The sequence below is a fragment of the Mus musculus genome, chromosome X (assembly GCF_000001635.26).
Source record: "Mus musculus strain C57BL/6J chromosome X, GRCm38.p6 C57BL/6J".
NCBI classification, from domain to species: domain Eukaryota; kingdom Metazoa; phylum Chordata; class Mammalia; order Rodentia; family Muridae; genus Mus; species Mus musculus.
This window is the reverse complement of record NC_000086.7, coordinates 150,596,418-150,614,219: the sequence shown is the minus strand read 5'-3', so window position 1 is coordinate 150,614,219 and position 17,802 is coordinate 150,596,418. Positions and strand designations below refer to the sequence as shown.

At 38.6% G+C, this 17,802-nt stretch overlaps 1 protein-coding gene across 9 annotated transcripts in view; it reads right to left on the bottom strand.

The window, feature by feature from the left end:
* The window catches only part of Pfkfb1 (6-phosphofructo-2-kinase/fructose-2,6-biphosphatase 1), a 56,434-nt gene that overhangs the window by 29,659 nt on the left and 8,973 nt on the right, over window positions 1–17,802 (bottom strand). For all 9 annotated transcript variants that reach the window (NM_001374170.1, NM_001374172.1, NM_001374171.1 and 6 more), the window contains 4 exons: window positions 5,509–5,634; window positions 3,121–3,214; window positions 1,241–1,307; window positions 269–343 (listed from right to left, as the gene is read on the bottom strand). In NM_001374170.1, the coding sequence (NP_001361099.1) occupies window positions 269–343; window positions 1,241–1,307; window positions 3,121–3,214; window positions 5,509–5,634 (362 nt within the window). The remainder of the gene's footprint in view (window positions 1–268; window positions 344–1,240; window positions 1,308–3,120; window positions 3,215–5,508; window positions 5,635–17,802) is intronic.

Sequence of the window (17,802 nt, the reverse complement as noted above, 5' to 3'; positions counted from 1 at the left end):
GGCAGCCTGGCTCTAATTGGATTGCCCCAGACTTCTGCTGGCTTTTGGTTCTTACATATGTTTCTCCTGACTTCATCCTTGCCACCTCAGTGCCAGCCTGTCAGTAACCATTTTCTATTGCCTAACCTGGCATCTCCCCTGTACTGTTCTGCTCTGCTGAATCTGAAAGCTAGATGTTGTCCAATGGTGTCCAAATTGGCTGCTCTAAGTGCCCTTCTTTGGACTGCTTTGAATTTGGTCTTAGACAAGCATGGCTGTGGTACTCTACCTTGTAACCATGTTCTTTAGCAAACTGCAGAATCAATGATCGTCGTTCTCTGGTAGTGTTGGTGGCATCAAAAACCTAGAGACATGTAATAAGAGAGTCTTACTCTCAGTGTAGTGTTAATACAATTGCATTCTTTGTTAGCTCTTTTTCTTAGTGGAAGGGGCAGAAAAAGAAGGGTTTGGAATTTGGTTGTGTCACTTTGAAAAGCACTTCTTGAGCCCATACGATCTACTCAGAAATGTCCTACACTCTATGAATGTGGGGTTTTATTAGGATCATTTTATAGGTCAAGTAACAGGCCTAGAAGAAGGACTTGCTCTGACAACAACCATGCTTGTTGTTAGGGCAATAGTAGAGCTTGTTCTCCAGATGAGTCCTTTCCATCCTAAACCCTTAGAGACTCCCAGGAATAGGAAAAATTCCCTACCCTTAACACCCGAGAAGGGGCTATTGCGTATTTGGAGATCTCTAACCTAAGGATTTAAGATATTGCATTGCAGAGATATATAGGCAGATCTCAATTTAGAAAGAAGTGTACTTCACAGCTTCTGTTCTGTACTGCATAGAAGTTCATGGGGTTATATATAGACTTTGAGTCTTGTTATCTTGCTTTGGTATTGGTATTTGTTTGTAAGGATTTTTTTTTAAAGTTTATAATGTTGAAAAAAGGTAAGAAAACAATGTTTGTACCAGTCTTAAATTTTTGTACTGCTGAATCTTGACAGATTCTACAACTATATAATCTGACCCTGCCATATATATATTAATTATACACCCTGGGAAGTAATTTGTCCATGTTAGTTCTTTTGGTATAGAGCATAATAATGACACATCTCATGGAACATTGTGAATGAAATTATTAATATAAAGAAAGTACTTAGGATAACATATGCCATAAATAAGTGCTTAGTACACATTCTCTACTTTCTATACTGACAGATAGCCTGAGGGGGAAAATGGAAAAGTATTTACCGCAACGTGACCTTCCTCACGGCTGAGATACTTATGGACATCCTTTAGGGCTGCTAGAGCACACTGCCTGAAAAACAGAGAAAGAAGCAGAGAATCCCTATCCTCAGGATTAGTTCCCCTCACTGCAGTTCTCTTATGAAACACCTCTCTGATGTGGTACATCTACACAATGGAGTACTACTCAGCTATTAAAAAGAATGAATTTATGAAATTCCTAGCCAAATGGATGGACCTGGAGGGCATCATCCTGAGTGAGGTAACACATTCACAAAGGAACTCACACAATATGTACTCACTGATACGTGGATATTAGCCCAAAACCTAGGATACCCAAGATATAAGATATAATTTGCTAAACACATGAAACTCAAGGAGAATGAAGACTGAAGTGTGGACACTATGCCCCTCCTTAGATTTGGGAACAAAACACCCATGGAAGGAGTTACAGAGACGGAGTTTGGAGCTGAGATGAAAGGATGGACCATGTAGAGACTGCCATAGCCAGGGATCCACCCCATAATCAGCATCCAAACGCTGACACCATTGCATACACTAGCAAGATTTTATTGAAAGGACGCAGATGTAGCTGTCTCTTGTGAGACTATGCCGGGGCCCAGCAAACACAGAAGTGGATGCTCACAGTCAGCTAATGGATGGATCATAGGGCTCCCAATGGAGGAGCTAGAGAAAGTAGCCAAGGAGCTAAAGGGATCTGCAACCCTATAGGTGGAACAACATTATGAACTAACCAGTACCCCAGAGCTCTTGACTCTAGCTGCATATGTATCAAAAGATGGCCTAGTCGGCCATCACTGGAAAGAGAGGCCCATTGGACACACAAACTTTAAATGCCCCAGTACAGGGGAACGCCAGGGCCAAAAAGTGGGAATTGGTGGGTAGGGGAGTGGGGGGGGGAGGGTATGGGGGACTTTTGGTATAGCATTGGAAATGTAAATGAGCTAAATACCTAATAAAAATGGAAAAAAAAGAAACACCTCTCTGTCGAACATGTACATAGTTCATCTACACACTGAACATCAAGAACAGTGCCCTTTGTTCTAGCAAGGGGGTCAGAGTTGAAATTGGCTCTGGGTATACAGCTTAGAAGCTGTACATAAGAAGACATGCCCAAGAAAGGCTGAGCAAGGAAACCATCATGGTTTTAGGGCTCTAATTGTGTGCTACTAGAGCTAAAGCTGAATTGGTTAAGGCACACAGGTAAGGCCTATGCTCTTTAAGCTAAAATGAATTCTTGGCATATGTAATATTGTAAGCACAGGTATGATAGTGATAATGTACTTGGGTTTTCAGCAAAAGTATTTTTATTGGATATTGGGATTTGTAGTGAGGACCCAGATAAGAAGTTCAGAGTCAGGTTGCATCTAGAAGTACTTCCAACTGCATAGGTAAAAGAGACTTTAAAGTTGAAGTATTGAGACTGCAGAGACTGAAGAGGGCTGAGCTCATGAAACACTCACCTCAATGCTAGGGGAAGACATTTATCTGTTTGCTTACCAGAAATACAAGTCTGGAAACCTTCTGGATAGAAAATGGCTATGACTAGAGCAGATGTCAAACAGGCTGAAAAAAAGGCTGGACACAGGGGTGTTCAATTCACGGCCTAGGTTAACTATGAAGTGTGGCCCAACACAAACTGTACACTTACCTAAACAAATTTTTAGAATTTTTGCATTTTCCCTATTCATAACTTGACTGAGGGGTTCTTGAGCATGCACACTGTAGATGACCACACTGTGTTGTAATGTCAAAAGTTTGGTCTCCCTGGAAGAGTGGGTTACTCTATACTACTCTCCTAGGATATGAAGACAGGTACCACTCAGCCAAAGGGCAGTGCAGATTCTTAAATATTGGGTACTTACTTCCTGATAAGTTGGGCCTCCATGTTGTCTGGGCGAAAGAATTCATAGTTCCTGTAGCTCACTGCCTCTCGTCGATACTGACCTAAATTAAACACTGAAAAAAGAAAACACTAGTGAAGATGCTGGGAAGATTGCAGGGGCCAAAAGTATGTTCTTGCTGGGAGGAATCTCAGAGGTAAAAGGTATAATTTATAGCTGGAAAATGTATACATAAGACTTCAAATTATGGGTACCAGCTAATTTTCTCCCTCATATCAGTCCTGCAAAGTAGGGGTTAACCATTTCACCTTTACCAGTAAGGAAAGTAAAGCTTAGAGGTGTAAAATAGCTTTCACAGTTAATAACTGGCAATCTGAAATTCAAACCCACGTCTCTTTGATTCCAAGCCATTTTACTTTATCATAAATTCCAACCTATTAAATCTCCTATTCAATAGGGAAGATAATGAAATGAGATGCAGAGAATAAAACCAGTTACCCAAAGTCAAACCCAGAGTGAATTAATAATGTATACAGACTGGGTCTCCTGACTCCTGGTTATCAAGGTTATAATATCTGAAGGGAAAATCTAAATGTAAGTCTCTAAACAGCACTTCCATGTTTGTAATGGAGGAGAAAATTGAGAAGGAATGGACAAAGAGGATAATCAGTCAAAGAAACCATAGTTCATAAATTCATCTGCCCAACAAAAATTTTAGGATAGTGTAGGGGTTTGATTAAGAGTGGCTCCCATAGGCTCATTTATTTGAATGCTTAGTTATCAGGGTGTGGCACTGGGCACTACTTGAGAAGGATTGGGGTATAGCATTGTTGTAAGAAGTCTCTCACTGGGGATTGGCTTTGACGTTTCAAAACACAAGCCAGGCCCAGTGTCTTTATCTTTGTGCAGGGATTAAGACGCAGAACTCACAGATACTTCTCTAGTACCATGTCTGCCTGCATGCTGCCATGCTTCCCACCACGATGATAATGGATTAGAACTTTAAAAGTGTAAACTAGATGCAATGAAATGCCCTCCTTTATAAGAGGGCTTTGGTCTTGGTGTCTCTTCACAGCAATAGAACACTGACTAAGACATATACTTACTCTGTAAAGTGATATATAACTTCTGGGTCACACACACATCTAACAAAGACAATATCCAACTATGCTGGAGAGTGAGGGGGAAGCAAAAGAAGGATCTCTGAGTTAGCTTAGAGTCTTTAAAGGCAGCAGTAGTTGATCAAGGCTTTTTAGGATAAGTGTCTTTTACTAGAGAGTATGAGGGTGAGGGTGGGGAGCAAGGACAGTATGGGTAAACGACAAGTCGTTAGACACTACTTAAGCAAAAGGTCTGCAGAAGGCAAAACATGTTTTGAGAGAAGGAGTTAACCACTGTGGCTAGAGCCTGAAAAGCTGGAATAGGTCAACTGTGGATAGTCTTGAACAGAAGTAAAGGGGCTTGGGTTCAAATCCACCATCCAAGGGTTCCATTGAGACTATCGGTATTACCATTCTTGTAGTTTGAAGTTAATTCTGAAGGCCTATGTGAGCAGTTGAGTTGAATAGACAAAATAAAACAGGGATCAGGACAGAGACCCATCTGCCACTATGTCTTATGCTTCTTCATTCAGTAGAGGCGCCCTAGGCTTGCCATTCTGTATGAGAGTGGCTCCTTCCTGTGTTTGTTTTCGTCAGATGTTCCCTTCTTCCTACAGGACCCACCTCAGACATATTCTTATCCATGAAGTTTTTGACGCCTGTCAGTCAGCAATTCGCTCTGTGAGCACCATCAGCACCCTGTTTGAGAATTTCTAGTCTAGCCCAGGTCTTGTTACGTATACCACTCAGAGTTAGAATGCTTCAAGGACAGGACATGAGTCTCATCCATTTTTATTTCTTTCCTAATCCTTGACATGGGATTTGGCACATGGATTAATTAGAGAAATTGGATAAAGGGCAAGGAAGGATAAACTGGGGGGAGGGGAGATTTGATGCCTGGTGAAACTCCATGGTAGAATGCATGTTCAAACCCTAGCACATGAAAGGGGGGCGAAACGGAGAGAAGACTTGGTGGGAATGAGGGAGGGGTGACTGGATAGAAGGGAGTAGATACAGTACTCAGAGGGTTGCTTTGCATTTGGGAGCCTTCTTAAGAGCAGATTTCGTCTTAATACTAGTTTTTCTATGCCTAAAACCCAGCATGGTATTAGGCAGAGAATATTTTTCATGAAATGTATGATTTATAAGACCATCAAGACAGTTGTAGTAGTAGTGGTAGATGTGGTTTTAATCCTGGAAACAAGGATATGCAGCATTTTCAGGACTGAAAGGTTTAGCTTTCTACCTTTCCCAGTTTTCAGTTAGTGGCCTGTACTGGACATATATAGCACTGATTTCTGAGACATACCTTTAGTCGGTGTTCCTATCCAGTTGAGATAGCGTGTGAGCTTCGTAGAGATGTAGGTCTTGCCTCGAGCTGGTAAACCCACCATGATCACCATTGTGGGGGAATTAGTGAACTGTGGTATGGAGGCTGGAAGACAAAGAGATCCTCAAAATCTTATTTCCACACTGAGATTAGCTTGCCATTAGCTTGGAGATGTAGAGTTGGAAACCATATTGCTTCCATCATTATGAGGAGTGGGGCAAAGCTTGAAAACAGGCATCACAAATTTCCTTAGACTCATCAGAAAACTGAGGTAGCAGTACAGAGAGCTAACTTAAACTTGGAAAAAAAAAGAGGCATCTGAACAGGCCAATCAGACTCGGGCATTTCTGAGTTGCTACAGAAACTGCTGAACAACAAACATACCAACTCATAAGAAGGTCCAGATAAAAATAATTAAGGAGTTGCTAAGGCTGGTTGTGGGTCAATGGGAACTTTAGAAGGACTGCAGACATAGACAGCTTTATATATTTTTTCAGTCTTCCTCCAGGTGCTGACAGAGAAGATTGAGAAAAATCCTGAGAAAAGTATTGTATAAAATTCTGGCTTGGAGAGGAGAACAATAACCATTGTTCAAATTCTGCCCAGAAAATGTTCTCCATGTTCCTGTGGGCAAAGTCTTACTATGAAGGGAAAGACAATAAACTGTAGTTTGAAAACACTGGTGGTAACTTACTGCACCTGGCAGCCAATCCCACTCAATCTAGCCCATCTCTCCTGGAACTCGGGCCAGATCAATTTACCTTTCTCACCTGGGAGGGAAAAACACTTTAATCAGCAGAAGGAAGGGAAACAAAAGTTTAGGGTACTGAAGTGGGAAGAAATACAGAAAATGCACCTACTCAGCAGGAACATGAAAACTGTGCTAAGCCTACTCATTACATTTGGAGGCAAAGGACACTTGTGATGGTCACACCTCTGACAATCAAAATAAGACTGAGACTTGCTAACATAGAACAACTTAGTTCCCCATTCTCCATCACCCAGGGAAAGGGCTTCACCTATATAGCAGAGGATGGCCTTATCTGGCATCAGTGGGAGGGGAGGTCCTTGGTCCTGTTCTGGAAGCTTGATGGCTGAGCATAGGAGGATGCTAGAGCTGGTGAGGCAGGGGTAGGTGGGTTGGTGGGGAAGTACCCTCTTAGAGGCAAAGGAGAGGGGAGGTTGGGATGAGGGTTTGTGGAGGGGAGACCGGGGAGGAGATCATTTGAAATGTAAGTGAATAAATTGATTAATAAAAGAAAAACAAACAAAAGAAAAGACTATGGAAGGGGGTGAAGGGATGACTCAGCTGTTAAGAGCAATTGTGCTCTTGCAGAAGACCCAGGTTCACTTCCTAGCACCGTGTGTCAGCTCACAACCGCCTGTAATCCCAGGCCCACGAATCTGATGCTGTGTGCTGACTTTCACAAGCACACGCATGCAACAAAGTTCTCGGGCACATACAGTTTAGAAGATAAAATAGCAGTGAAATGTATCTTTAAGAGATACAAGAAAGCTGGATTTGGTGGTGCACACCTTTAATCCTAGCACTCAGGAGGCAGAACCAGTCACATCTGACTGGTCTACGGGCTAACCTGGTTTACTGAGCAAGTTCTATGATGGTCAGAGTTACACAGAGAAACCTTGTCTCAAAAATCCAGAGGATGCAGGGAGTAGACTGTCTCCAGGGAGCATCACAAAAGGTAAGAATCAAGATCAAAGAAAAAGGCTGAAGAGAGAGAAATCATCAGAACACACTTAGCTGAACACTGAAGCTGGAATTATGAGACTAATGATTTAAACTAGCTATGAGGATTCTGTTAATTGCTTTATTTGAAAAGTTAAGGGAGTGGGTGGGTAGGGGAGTGGGGGGAAGGGTATGGGGGACTTTTGGGATAGCATTGGAAATGTAAATGAGGAAAATACCTAATTAAAAAAAAGAAAAAAAAGTTAATCACACAGGATCAGACAGCTATCTACCACTCCTTTACTAAAACAGCATAATTTCTGATAGCAATCTAAATATCTATCCATATACCCAGACCACAGGTAAGTACCGTTTTCTTCCTTCAACAAAGGAAACTTCGTTTTGCAAATACAGAGATCATTCCAGAAAAATCACAACCAATCAAAATGCAGAGTCAAGAAGCCCAGTCCCAAATGAATACATCTACAAAAAAATTCTCTTATCAGAGGCTCAGGAAACATTGAGGGAAAAGTGGGCAGAAAGACTGTAAGAGCCATAGGATCAGGGAGTTTGCAGTGATATTGTGTCTCTGAGGAATGTCAGGAGCTCCACCCAGGATGTCTTACCAACATGACTGAATAAACATGAGCTGAACAAAGATGACACCAATAAACATGCCAAAGTACACTGTTAAAGACTACAAGGCCTCAACCCTACACAAGAACTACATACAGGCAACTAAGGAATGCTGAGAGCAAGGGTACTATAGTCTGCTAAAATGAAGAGTACATCAGTTGGTAATCCAATACCAAATGGCTGGTCCTGAAACCATACACATGAGTAAAATTATACATACTGAGAAGGTTGTATTGAGGAATACACACACACACACACACACACACACACACACACACACAAGCAATGAGTTTAAAGGAGAGTAGGAGTGATATATGGGAGGATTCAGAGGTAGGAGAGGGAAGAAGAAATTATTTAATTACAATATCAAAAATAAAAGAAAACTATGATACAATTAGACCATAATAAGGAATACAATAATGTACAGCCAGGTTACTCTGCCTCCATTAGAGCCCATCAACTGTACCACAGGAGGCCCTTAGTATTTCAACATGGTTGAAACACAAGTAAAATACCTTAAAACAGGCTTCATGCATTCCTTAAAGAGGAAATGAATAAATCCCTTTTAAAAATCCATGAAAACACAAACAGTGGAAGGAAATGAATAAAACCATTCAAGATATGAAAGTGGAAATTTAATAAATTAAGAAAATCCAAACTGAGGAAATCCTAAAGATGTAAATGTTTACTCATATAGGAACCATACAGGCAAACTTCACCAACAGAATATAACAGATGGAAGAGAGAATCTAAGGCATTTAAGACCTGACAGGAGAAATGGATGCATTGGTCAAAAAATGTTATGTCTGAAATTATTTTGGCACAAAACATTCAGGAAATCTAGGACACTATTAAAAGAGCAAATCTAAGAATAATAGGAATAGAAGGAGAAGAAACTCAACTCAAAGTCACAGAAAATATTTTCAACAAAATCATAGACCTAAAGAAGGACATGACTATTAAGATATAAGAAGCATATGGAATAAGTACCATGCCACATAATAATCAAAACACTAAAAGAACAAGAAATAATATTAAAAGCTTTAAGGAAAAATACCAAGGAACATACAAAGGCAGACCTATTAGAATAACTTCTGAATTCTCAATGGAGATGCTAAAAGCCAAAAGGGCCTAGACAGATATGGTGTAGACTCTAAGGGACTAAAGTTGCCAGTGCAGACTATTATGCCCAGGAAAAACCAACCAACCAACCAACCAACCAACCAACCTTCAATCACTATAAAAGGAGAAAATAAGATATTTCATTAAAAAAAAAAAACAACAAATTTATGCATTATCTATCTACAAAACCTAGCCCTACAGAAGGGGCTAGAAAGTTAAATTCCACCGAAAGAATGTAACTACATCTAAGAAAAAAACAAAGGGAATAGGGAATAAGAAACCCCCCAAACAAAACAAAACAAAACAAACCACAAAACAAAAACCCAGACCTGGGCAGAGAGATGATTCAGCAGGTAAGAGCACTGACTGATCTTTCAGAGGTCCTAAGTTCAATTTCCAACAACCACACGGTGGCTCACAACCACCTGTAATGGAATCTAATACCCTCTTCCGGTGTGTCTGGAGATAGCTACAGTGACAGTGTGCTCATATAAATGCAATAAATAAATAAATAAATAAATAAATAAATAAAAATAAAGTACTCAATAAAATACTTGCAAACTGCCTGGCAGTAGTGTCACATGACTTTACTCCCAGGACTCAGTAGGCAGAGGCAGGTGGATCTATGAGTTTGAGGCCAGCCTGGTCTACAGAGTGAGTTCTAGGAGGTCAGCCTGGTCTACAGAGTGAGTTCTAGGACAGCCAGAACTACACAGAGAAACCTTGTTTCAAAACTCTCAAATATCACAGGCATTGCTAAGTCTATTGGTTACTCTCTATAACCTGATCATACTTATGTCATTGAATATTGAGAAACTGAACTGGTGCACAAATAGAAGCCTCACCACTACCCCAAACCAGGAAGCTATTTGCAGTTGATATCTTTTGGAAATGTGAAAATCAGTTTTCTCCAATGGAACTGGGTATATCAAGCACACTCCAAGGGCAGGTCCTAGGCCCAGGATAATTGCCCAACATGGACTTCAATGTTTTTTGTTTGTTTGTTCATTTGGTGTGTGTGTGTTTACATGCTTTTTTGGTTTTGTTTGTTTTTGTCTTGTTTTCTTTTCCATTTGTCGGTTTAGATTTGGGGGTTTTGTTGCTGTTGTTTTTCCTGGCTTTCTTTTTGAGACAGAATATGAAGTTGGGTGTGCAGGGAGGTGGGAAAGATCTGGAAAACTGAGGATGAGAAAGAATATGATCACTATATATTTATGAAATAGTTTTAAATTAAAAATAAATATTAAATATTTGAGGCAGGAACAATTGATGGATCAGTAGTTAAGAATGTTAGATGTTCTTGTAGACAGCAAGGTTCAGTTCTCAGCACCTACATGGCATTTTAACCAATTGTAACTTCAGTTCCAGGGGATCTAGCATCCTCTGGGCTTTGTAGGCAGTGTGCATGCACATTGATAGTCTTAACTTTAGTTTTGCCTGTTTGCACTGTCTATGCACTATAGTGTATGACATCATGCCTGGTGCTTTTAGGGGCCAGAGTAGGTGTTAGATCCCCAGCTTGAACCTCACAATGGTGAGCTGCAGCGTGGGATCTAGACCTCTGAACCTTGAGATTCTGGGAGAGCAGTCAGTGCTCTTAACCACTGAGCCACTTCTATAGCTCCCTTTTAAATTAATTAACTAATTATTTTGTCTTTTCAAAACAGAGTTTCTCTGTGTGACCTTGGCAGTCCTGGAATTTGCTCTGTAGACCAACAGGGTGGCCTTTAACTCAGAAATATATATGCCTTTGCCTCCAGGCAACACAGGTAAAACACATACATTACACACATGCAGGTAAAACACTCACAAATATGAATAAAAATAAATATAAGACAATTTTAAAATAGATTAAATATTTTAAAATCCTTTATTTTAGCTTTGGAAAGTGTAATATATAGGGTTAGGAATATAATTCAGTAGTAAAATACTTGCCTAGTAGCTTCAAGTTCTAAGTTTGATCTTATATATTGCAAAATGAATGTTAAAAATATGTAGTAATTATGATATATATTCTTCTTACAGTGTAACATTACATTGGAACTTATTCATATCTAAACATAATACCCATAAGGCAACCTTAAAGTATCACTCTCTCCCTTTCTTTCCTCAGTCCCTGACACTAACTCTTCTACTATCAACATCTATTATAGACCAGGCTGACCTCCATCTCTCAGTGATTCTCTGTCACTCCCTCACAAGTGCTGGGGTTAATGGCCTGCATCACCATGCCTGGAATATTAAAAAAAATTTAAGTGGTTAAATATAATTAGAAAAGGTAGAGAAATAAAAACAATCAAAAAACAAATATATGTGACTAGGAAATGCAATATATGTATACTTAGCATGTACACATGGGAGAAAGAATGGGCAGAAGAAATATTTGAAGACATAATGGAGAAAAGTGAAATATACTATGAATAGGAAACAGTGAGAAAAAATATAATGAACAGAAAATGCACCATAAGATAGGAGGATTTTGTAGAGAAAGTTATGTGTATCTTGAAATAGGATCTCTCTAGGTACTCCAGGCTTGCTAGAAACTCATGATAACTATTGCCTGAAGCTTAAACCACCTGGGTGCTGGTTTTGGATGTGGGCACCCCAATATCCACCAAGATGATGAGTTTTAAAGAATATCAATAACCACGTTTAATATAAATGATCTAAGCACATCAATCAAAGACAGAGATTCTAATCCCAGATAAAATTAATACCTAACACATACAGCTATGTCTGATTTGGAATCTTCTTTTATCTATCACTAACTAAAATATAAAACCATAAAGGAATATCTATTTGAACCTCTATGTGAATACTGAAATGCAAACACAGACATAGGTAAGAGAATGAGGAAAGAATACTAGAGTTTGAAGGAATAACTGAACATGTCTAATGGAGGAAGATCATGGGTCTTGAGACTAGCCTGGGCCACACAGTGAAACCCTTTCTGAAACACTCAGAGGCTAGTGAGAGGCTTGAGTAAAGAGATACTTGGCAGCAAGTTCAATCCTGACTTGAACTCAATCCTTGGAAGCTACATGGTGGATGGAAAGAATTGACTCCCACTACTTCCACATACAGAGCATAGTATATATCTCACCCCCAAATAAATAAGTAAATGTAAAAACATAAAAATAATGACAAGCAGAAACACTTAGATCACTGCAAAATTAACACTAATTTATTTCTTTCAGTATTCTGAGCCTGAATTCAATGAAACCCAGAAATGGACATGTGTAAATGACAGTCCTTGAATAAAGAGTGTAGTTTAGACAAGAGAAATGGAAATAAGATGGCATATATGAGTGAAAATACCACTAAGAATCCAATAACTTGTATAAAATACATATAATTTTTAATAGAAGAAATAGGAAGGAGAACTAACGTTTAGAGATAATGGGTTTGAGGGTGGGTAGTTACTAGAGATTGAACTTCGCAAGTGCTCCATCACTGAGCTATAGCCCAGCCTCTACTGGGTTTTTATTTACTCTATATCTTTGGTTCTTTAGCAAAGGAATCAACATCAAAGGTATCTCAGAAGTAGAAGTGTCCCAGAAGGGGAGCTTACAGGGATCAAAACCCTGTGGGATGAGAACTTTCTGGAATTTGAAACAGTGTCAACAGGACCCAACCAGCCTTCATAGGAGCTTTTCTTCTGTGTTCTTCTACACTGATTCTAGAAGAGGAACAATCATTACAGTGAGTAGTTTCTGAACAGAGGACAGAAAATGATAGCCAGAGACACTGGAAAACACAAGAAGAAAAAAAGAAGAAGAAGAAGAAGAAGAAAGCATTTCCTTATGACTTGCTAATGCTTTGATCCTAATTAGTATACCAACTTTGGAAACTCAACTACCTTTAAGACTTCTGCATGCTCACAGTCAGCTATTGGATGGATCACAGGGCCCCCAATGGAGGAGCTAGAGAAAGTAGCCAAGGAGCTAAAGGGATCTGCAACCCTATAGGTGGAACAACATTATGAACTAACCAGTACCCCAGAGCTCTTGACTCTAGCTGCTTATGTATCAAAAGATGGCCTAGTCGGCCATTAGTGGAAAGAGAGGCCCATTGGACATGCAAACTTTATATGTCCCAGTACAGGGGAACGCCAGGGCCAAAAAGTGGGAATGGGTGGGTAGGGGAGTGGGGGGTGGGTATGGGGGACTTTTGGGATAGCATTGGAAATGTAATTGAGGAAAATACGTAATAAAAAAATTTAAAAAAAAGACTTCTGCGCGCCTTTAATCCCAGCACTCAGGAGGCAGAGGCAGGCAGATTTCTGAGTTCGAGGCCAGCCTGGTCTACAAAATGAGTTCCAGGTCATCCAGGACTATACAGAGAAACCTTGTCTCGAAAAACCAAAAAAAAAAAAAAAAAAAAAAAAAACTTCTATCCAAGACCTAGACAGACCATTTAGTGGTGTACACAGAAGACATGTCTAAATAGTATTTCTGTAAAAGCTCTGAAAATTTGTCTGATGTTGCAAACATTATATACAAAAAACTAAAAACAAAACCCAACCAAACAACAAAATTAATGTTCCCCTAAGAGTTAAATAAGAGAGCCACTAAACCTACCCATGTATGAAGTCAAATATCCACTATGTATGTATGTATGTATATATATATATATATCTCCTGAGTTCAATTCCCAGCAACCACATGGTTGCTCACAACCATCTGTAATGGGATCTGATGCCTTCTTCTGGCGTGTCTGAAGACAGCTACAGTGTACTCACATACATAAAATAAAATCTTTAATAAAAAAGAAAGAAAACTTATGATCACATAAAAATTTGTACATGAATATTTGTGACAGCATTATTCACAGTAGTCAAAAGTAGAAACAATCAAAATGCCAATCACCTTATGAATATATGGACAGAAAGTTATGTGTTCATAGAAGATAACATTTGGCTATAAAAAGCTATAAACATGCTTTAACAAACATTAACCTTGAAAATATTACATACAACAAACCAGACCAAAGACAAAATAAAGGCCATATTACTTTCCATTTCTATAGAATGCCTCAAATAACTAATCCATTGAAATGGAGAGGAGATTAGCAGTTGCCAGGGGTGGAGGGAAGGTTGGAATGGGAAGGTACTCTAAAGGGTACAAAGTTTCTTTTTCTTACAATGAATTTTGAAATTAGAGAAATGTTCCCAACACAAATAAATGACAAATGTCTGAGTTAATGAATAGATTAGTTACTTTAATCTAATCATATTGTATACATGTATTAAATATCATTAAAATATGTGCAATTATGAATCAATTAAATCTTATAATATTTTTATTCTTTGAGAATTTCATACATGTATACCAAACATTTTAATCATATTCAGCACCCAATCTTCCAAGGTCCCTCCAATTTTTAAATACATATATTAAATATGTATTAGTGGAGTTAGGGATGATGGTTGTACAACCATATGAATATATTCAAAACTACTTTCTTGTACACTTCAAGATGGTGAATTTTATGTTATATGAATTGTTTCTCTACTAAAAAAATTTTACTGTGATGGCAAATGTCTTGAATCCCAGCACTTGGGAGGGAGAAACAGGTGGATCTCTGTATGTTCAAGACTAGCCTGGTCTACATAGCAGGTTCCAGGACAGCCAAAACTACATGATAGACTGTCACAAATAAAACAAATTTTAAAAAGGAAAATGTATCAGGCAAATATTAAACTTAGTACTCTGAGTATAGACATATTAATATGAAAGAAAATTGAGATTGTAGTACAGTATGATAACAATAACCAACTTTTGATATTATCGAAGATGTAGCAATTCTAAATTTATTTGTAATAAGGTGGCAAAACTAGCAAAATTATTAGGCTACTTTAATATATTTTCCACAATGATTGGCAACCCAAACTCCAGCAGAATATCGGAACACTTTAGCCAAACTAACAAGCAAACCTTAAGATAATGAAACACATGCATAAAATATACCCAGAGAAAGTACCCAGAGAAAAGTCACCAACTGCTCCATAAAGCAGATTTCAAGGACCTGGGATCATAGTTTGTTTTTGTGCAGGAATGGAATTCAAGTGGACATGGCAATGACACTGATTTATCTAAACAGAAGCTGGCTCAAGGGCTGGCACTAACTCTAAGAAGTGTCCTGCTGTTCCAGGCATTAACCTTTTAGCTGCTCTATGGCAAACCACAGGGTCCTAGTAGTCCTGCAATACAGACTGAGGCAATGATGACAACCGGGCAACTAGGCGAGTGATTGATTAATCAAGTCTATGGCAAAGTCTGTTTATCAAATGGTCTGAAAAGATTTATGCATACACAGAACACAATCCCTGCTTAGTAGGCCAACTATGGATCAGAAAAGGAGAAAGCTTGAAAATAAATGAGATGAACATCTGTCTCTGTTACTTAAAAAATATTCAAAGAGAACAAGCTATGAATAGCCATTAGAAAGATAATTAAGCAAAATTAAAGACAGGAACAAACAAAAAATGAAGCTTAAAAAAGGCTATTTTTTTTTTTTTTAGAAAAACCAAAAACTGATAAACTGTTAACAATATTTGTCAAGGGAATAAAACAGAGGTACAAGTAAACAATATTATTAGAGAGAATATTGTATAAAAAAGTTTTTTTCAATAAAAAATAACAAATAACTCTTAGAAAAAGAACATATAACAAGACAGCAAAGATTTTTAAAAGATGCACATACAAACTTTACATCAACTTGAAAACTTGTGAAATAGAAAATTTCCAGAAAATCATAACTTAGTTAAAAGTCTACATAGAAGTAGCTAGCAAACAAACAAAGAAAAATCCATAACTTTCAAAGAAACTGTAACAGTTAAATGGTTTCAAAGACATACTAGGACTAGATTGTTTGATCTGAAAGTTCTGCCAAATATTTGAGGAACAGATAGTTCTGGGACAAGCTCTGTCAGAGATGGAATGAAAGAAAATAGTTCTCACCTCATTGCACGATGTTAGTATAACCTTGACATCAAAACCAGAAAACGACAACATGAGAATAGAATCTCCCCTGAAGAAAATACTCAAGTACTCAACAAAATTTTAGTGAACTAAATCTAGAAGTACGTTTATGCCCCAGGACTGCAAGATTAGCTCATAAAAACGAAAAACAAAAACAAAAACAGCCATGTAGCACAAAAAAGTTAAAGTTAAAAATAATCACGCTGTAAACCAATAGATATAGAAAGTAATTCTATACATTCATTTTCAACACCAATTCAGTTTTAAAAAAACTATGTCAAGTTACAAATAAAAAGGAACTTTCTTACTCTCTTAAGAGATACCTGCAAAAGAACCCTATAATTAATTAGTCAATGATGAAAGTTGAAAATCAGTCTCTTTAAGATCATGATTATCTTATGAATACACACTATTAACAGACTTTTTAACATTATACTGTGTGTGTGTGTGTGTGTGTGTGCGCGCGCACATGCACATTCATGTGTGGATGTCTGTGTGTGCATGTTCTAGAGGTGGGGGTGTTCTTAGCACTATATTAATATAAGAAAAAAGATATTTTAAGAATCATAAGGAAAAATATTGCTGGGAAAAAAAAATAAAAGCTGTAGTTTGCACACAAATTACCTAAACTAGTAAGAAAGTTTACTAGGTCTGTCAAATACAAATAAACTATAGGACCAAGAAGCTGGAGTGGGTGGGTAGGGAAGCAGGGTGGAGGGAGGATATAGGGAACTTTTGGGATAGCATTTGAAATGTATATAAAGAAAATATCTAAAAAACAAACAAACAAACAAACCAATTATTTATATATATGAGTGTGTGTGTGTGTGTGTATACATATATATAGCATCAAACTACTATAAAACACAAGTTTCTACAAAAGTAATGTTTATAGTAACAAATTAGTTATTCCCTAAGGAGTATCTTGGGTACACAAGGCAATGGCAAAAGTAAAAGCAGCCAAGTGATGATTTATAGAGCATCTGTTCTAGGCCAGGCTCAGGACTTGATGCTAGGTATGATGGTGAATAAGAGCAGGCAACTATGCTTTTGTTTACCAAGTGCATACTATGGTATAGTCATTCTTCTTAGAACATTACCTGCTTTGGTTTATCTAATTTTTTCAACAGTACAGCTAGCAACATCAGTTTACAGGTGAGGGAACAGAAGCAAAGTAAGGCTAATAGGCTTGTCTAAGTTTCCAAAGACAGGAGGTGGGACTTAAAGTTACACAGCCTTACATCTGGTATTACTCTTATGCACAATTAAGGAATGTGGAGCTTAGATTTAAAATATATTTTTTTCTGTCCTGCGCGGGGGGGGGGGGGGCTGTGGGAGGTTGTTCTTGGATTGCTTTTTTTTAATTAGGTATTTTCTTCATTCACATTTCCAATGCTATCCCAAAAGTCCTCCATACCCTCTCCCCCACTCCCCTACCCACCCACTCCCACTTCTTGGCCCTAGCATTCCACTGTACTGAGGCATATAAAGTTTGCAAGACCAATGGGCCTCTCTTTGCAATGATGGCCTACTAGGCCATCTTTTGATACATATGCAGCTAGAGACACGAGCTCTGGGGGGTACTGGTTAGTTCATATTATTGTTCCACCTATAGGGTTGCAGACCCCTTTAGCTCCTTGGGTACTTTCTCTAGCTCCTCCATTGGGGGCCCTGTGATCCATCCAATAGCCGACTGTGAGCATCCACTTCTGTATTTGCTAGGTCCCGGCATAGCCTCAGAAGAGACAGCTATATCTGGGTCCTTTCAGCAAAATCTTGCTAGTGTATGCAATGATGTCAGCATTTGGAGGCTGATTATGGGATGGATCCCTGGGTATGGCAGAT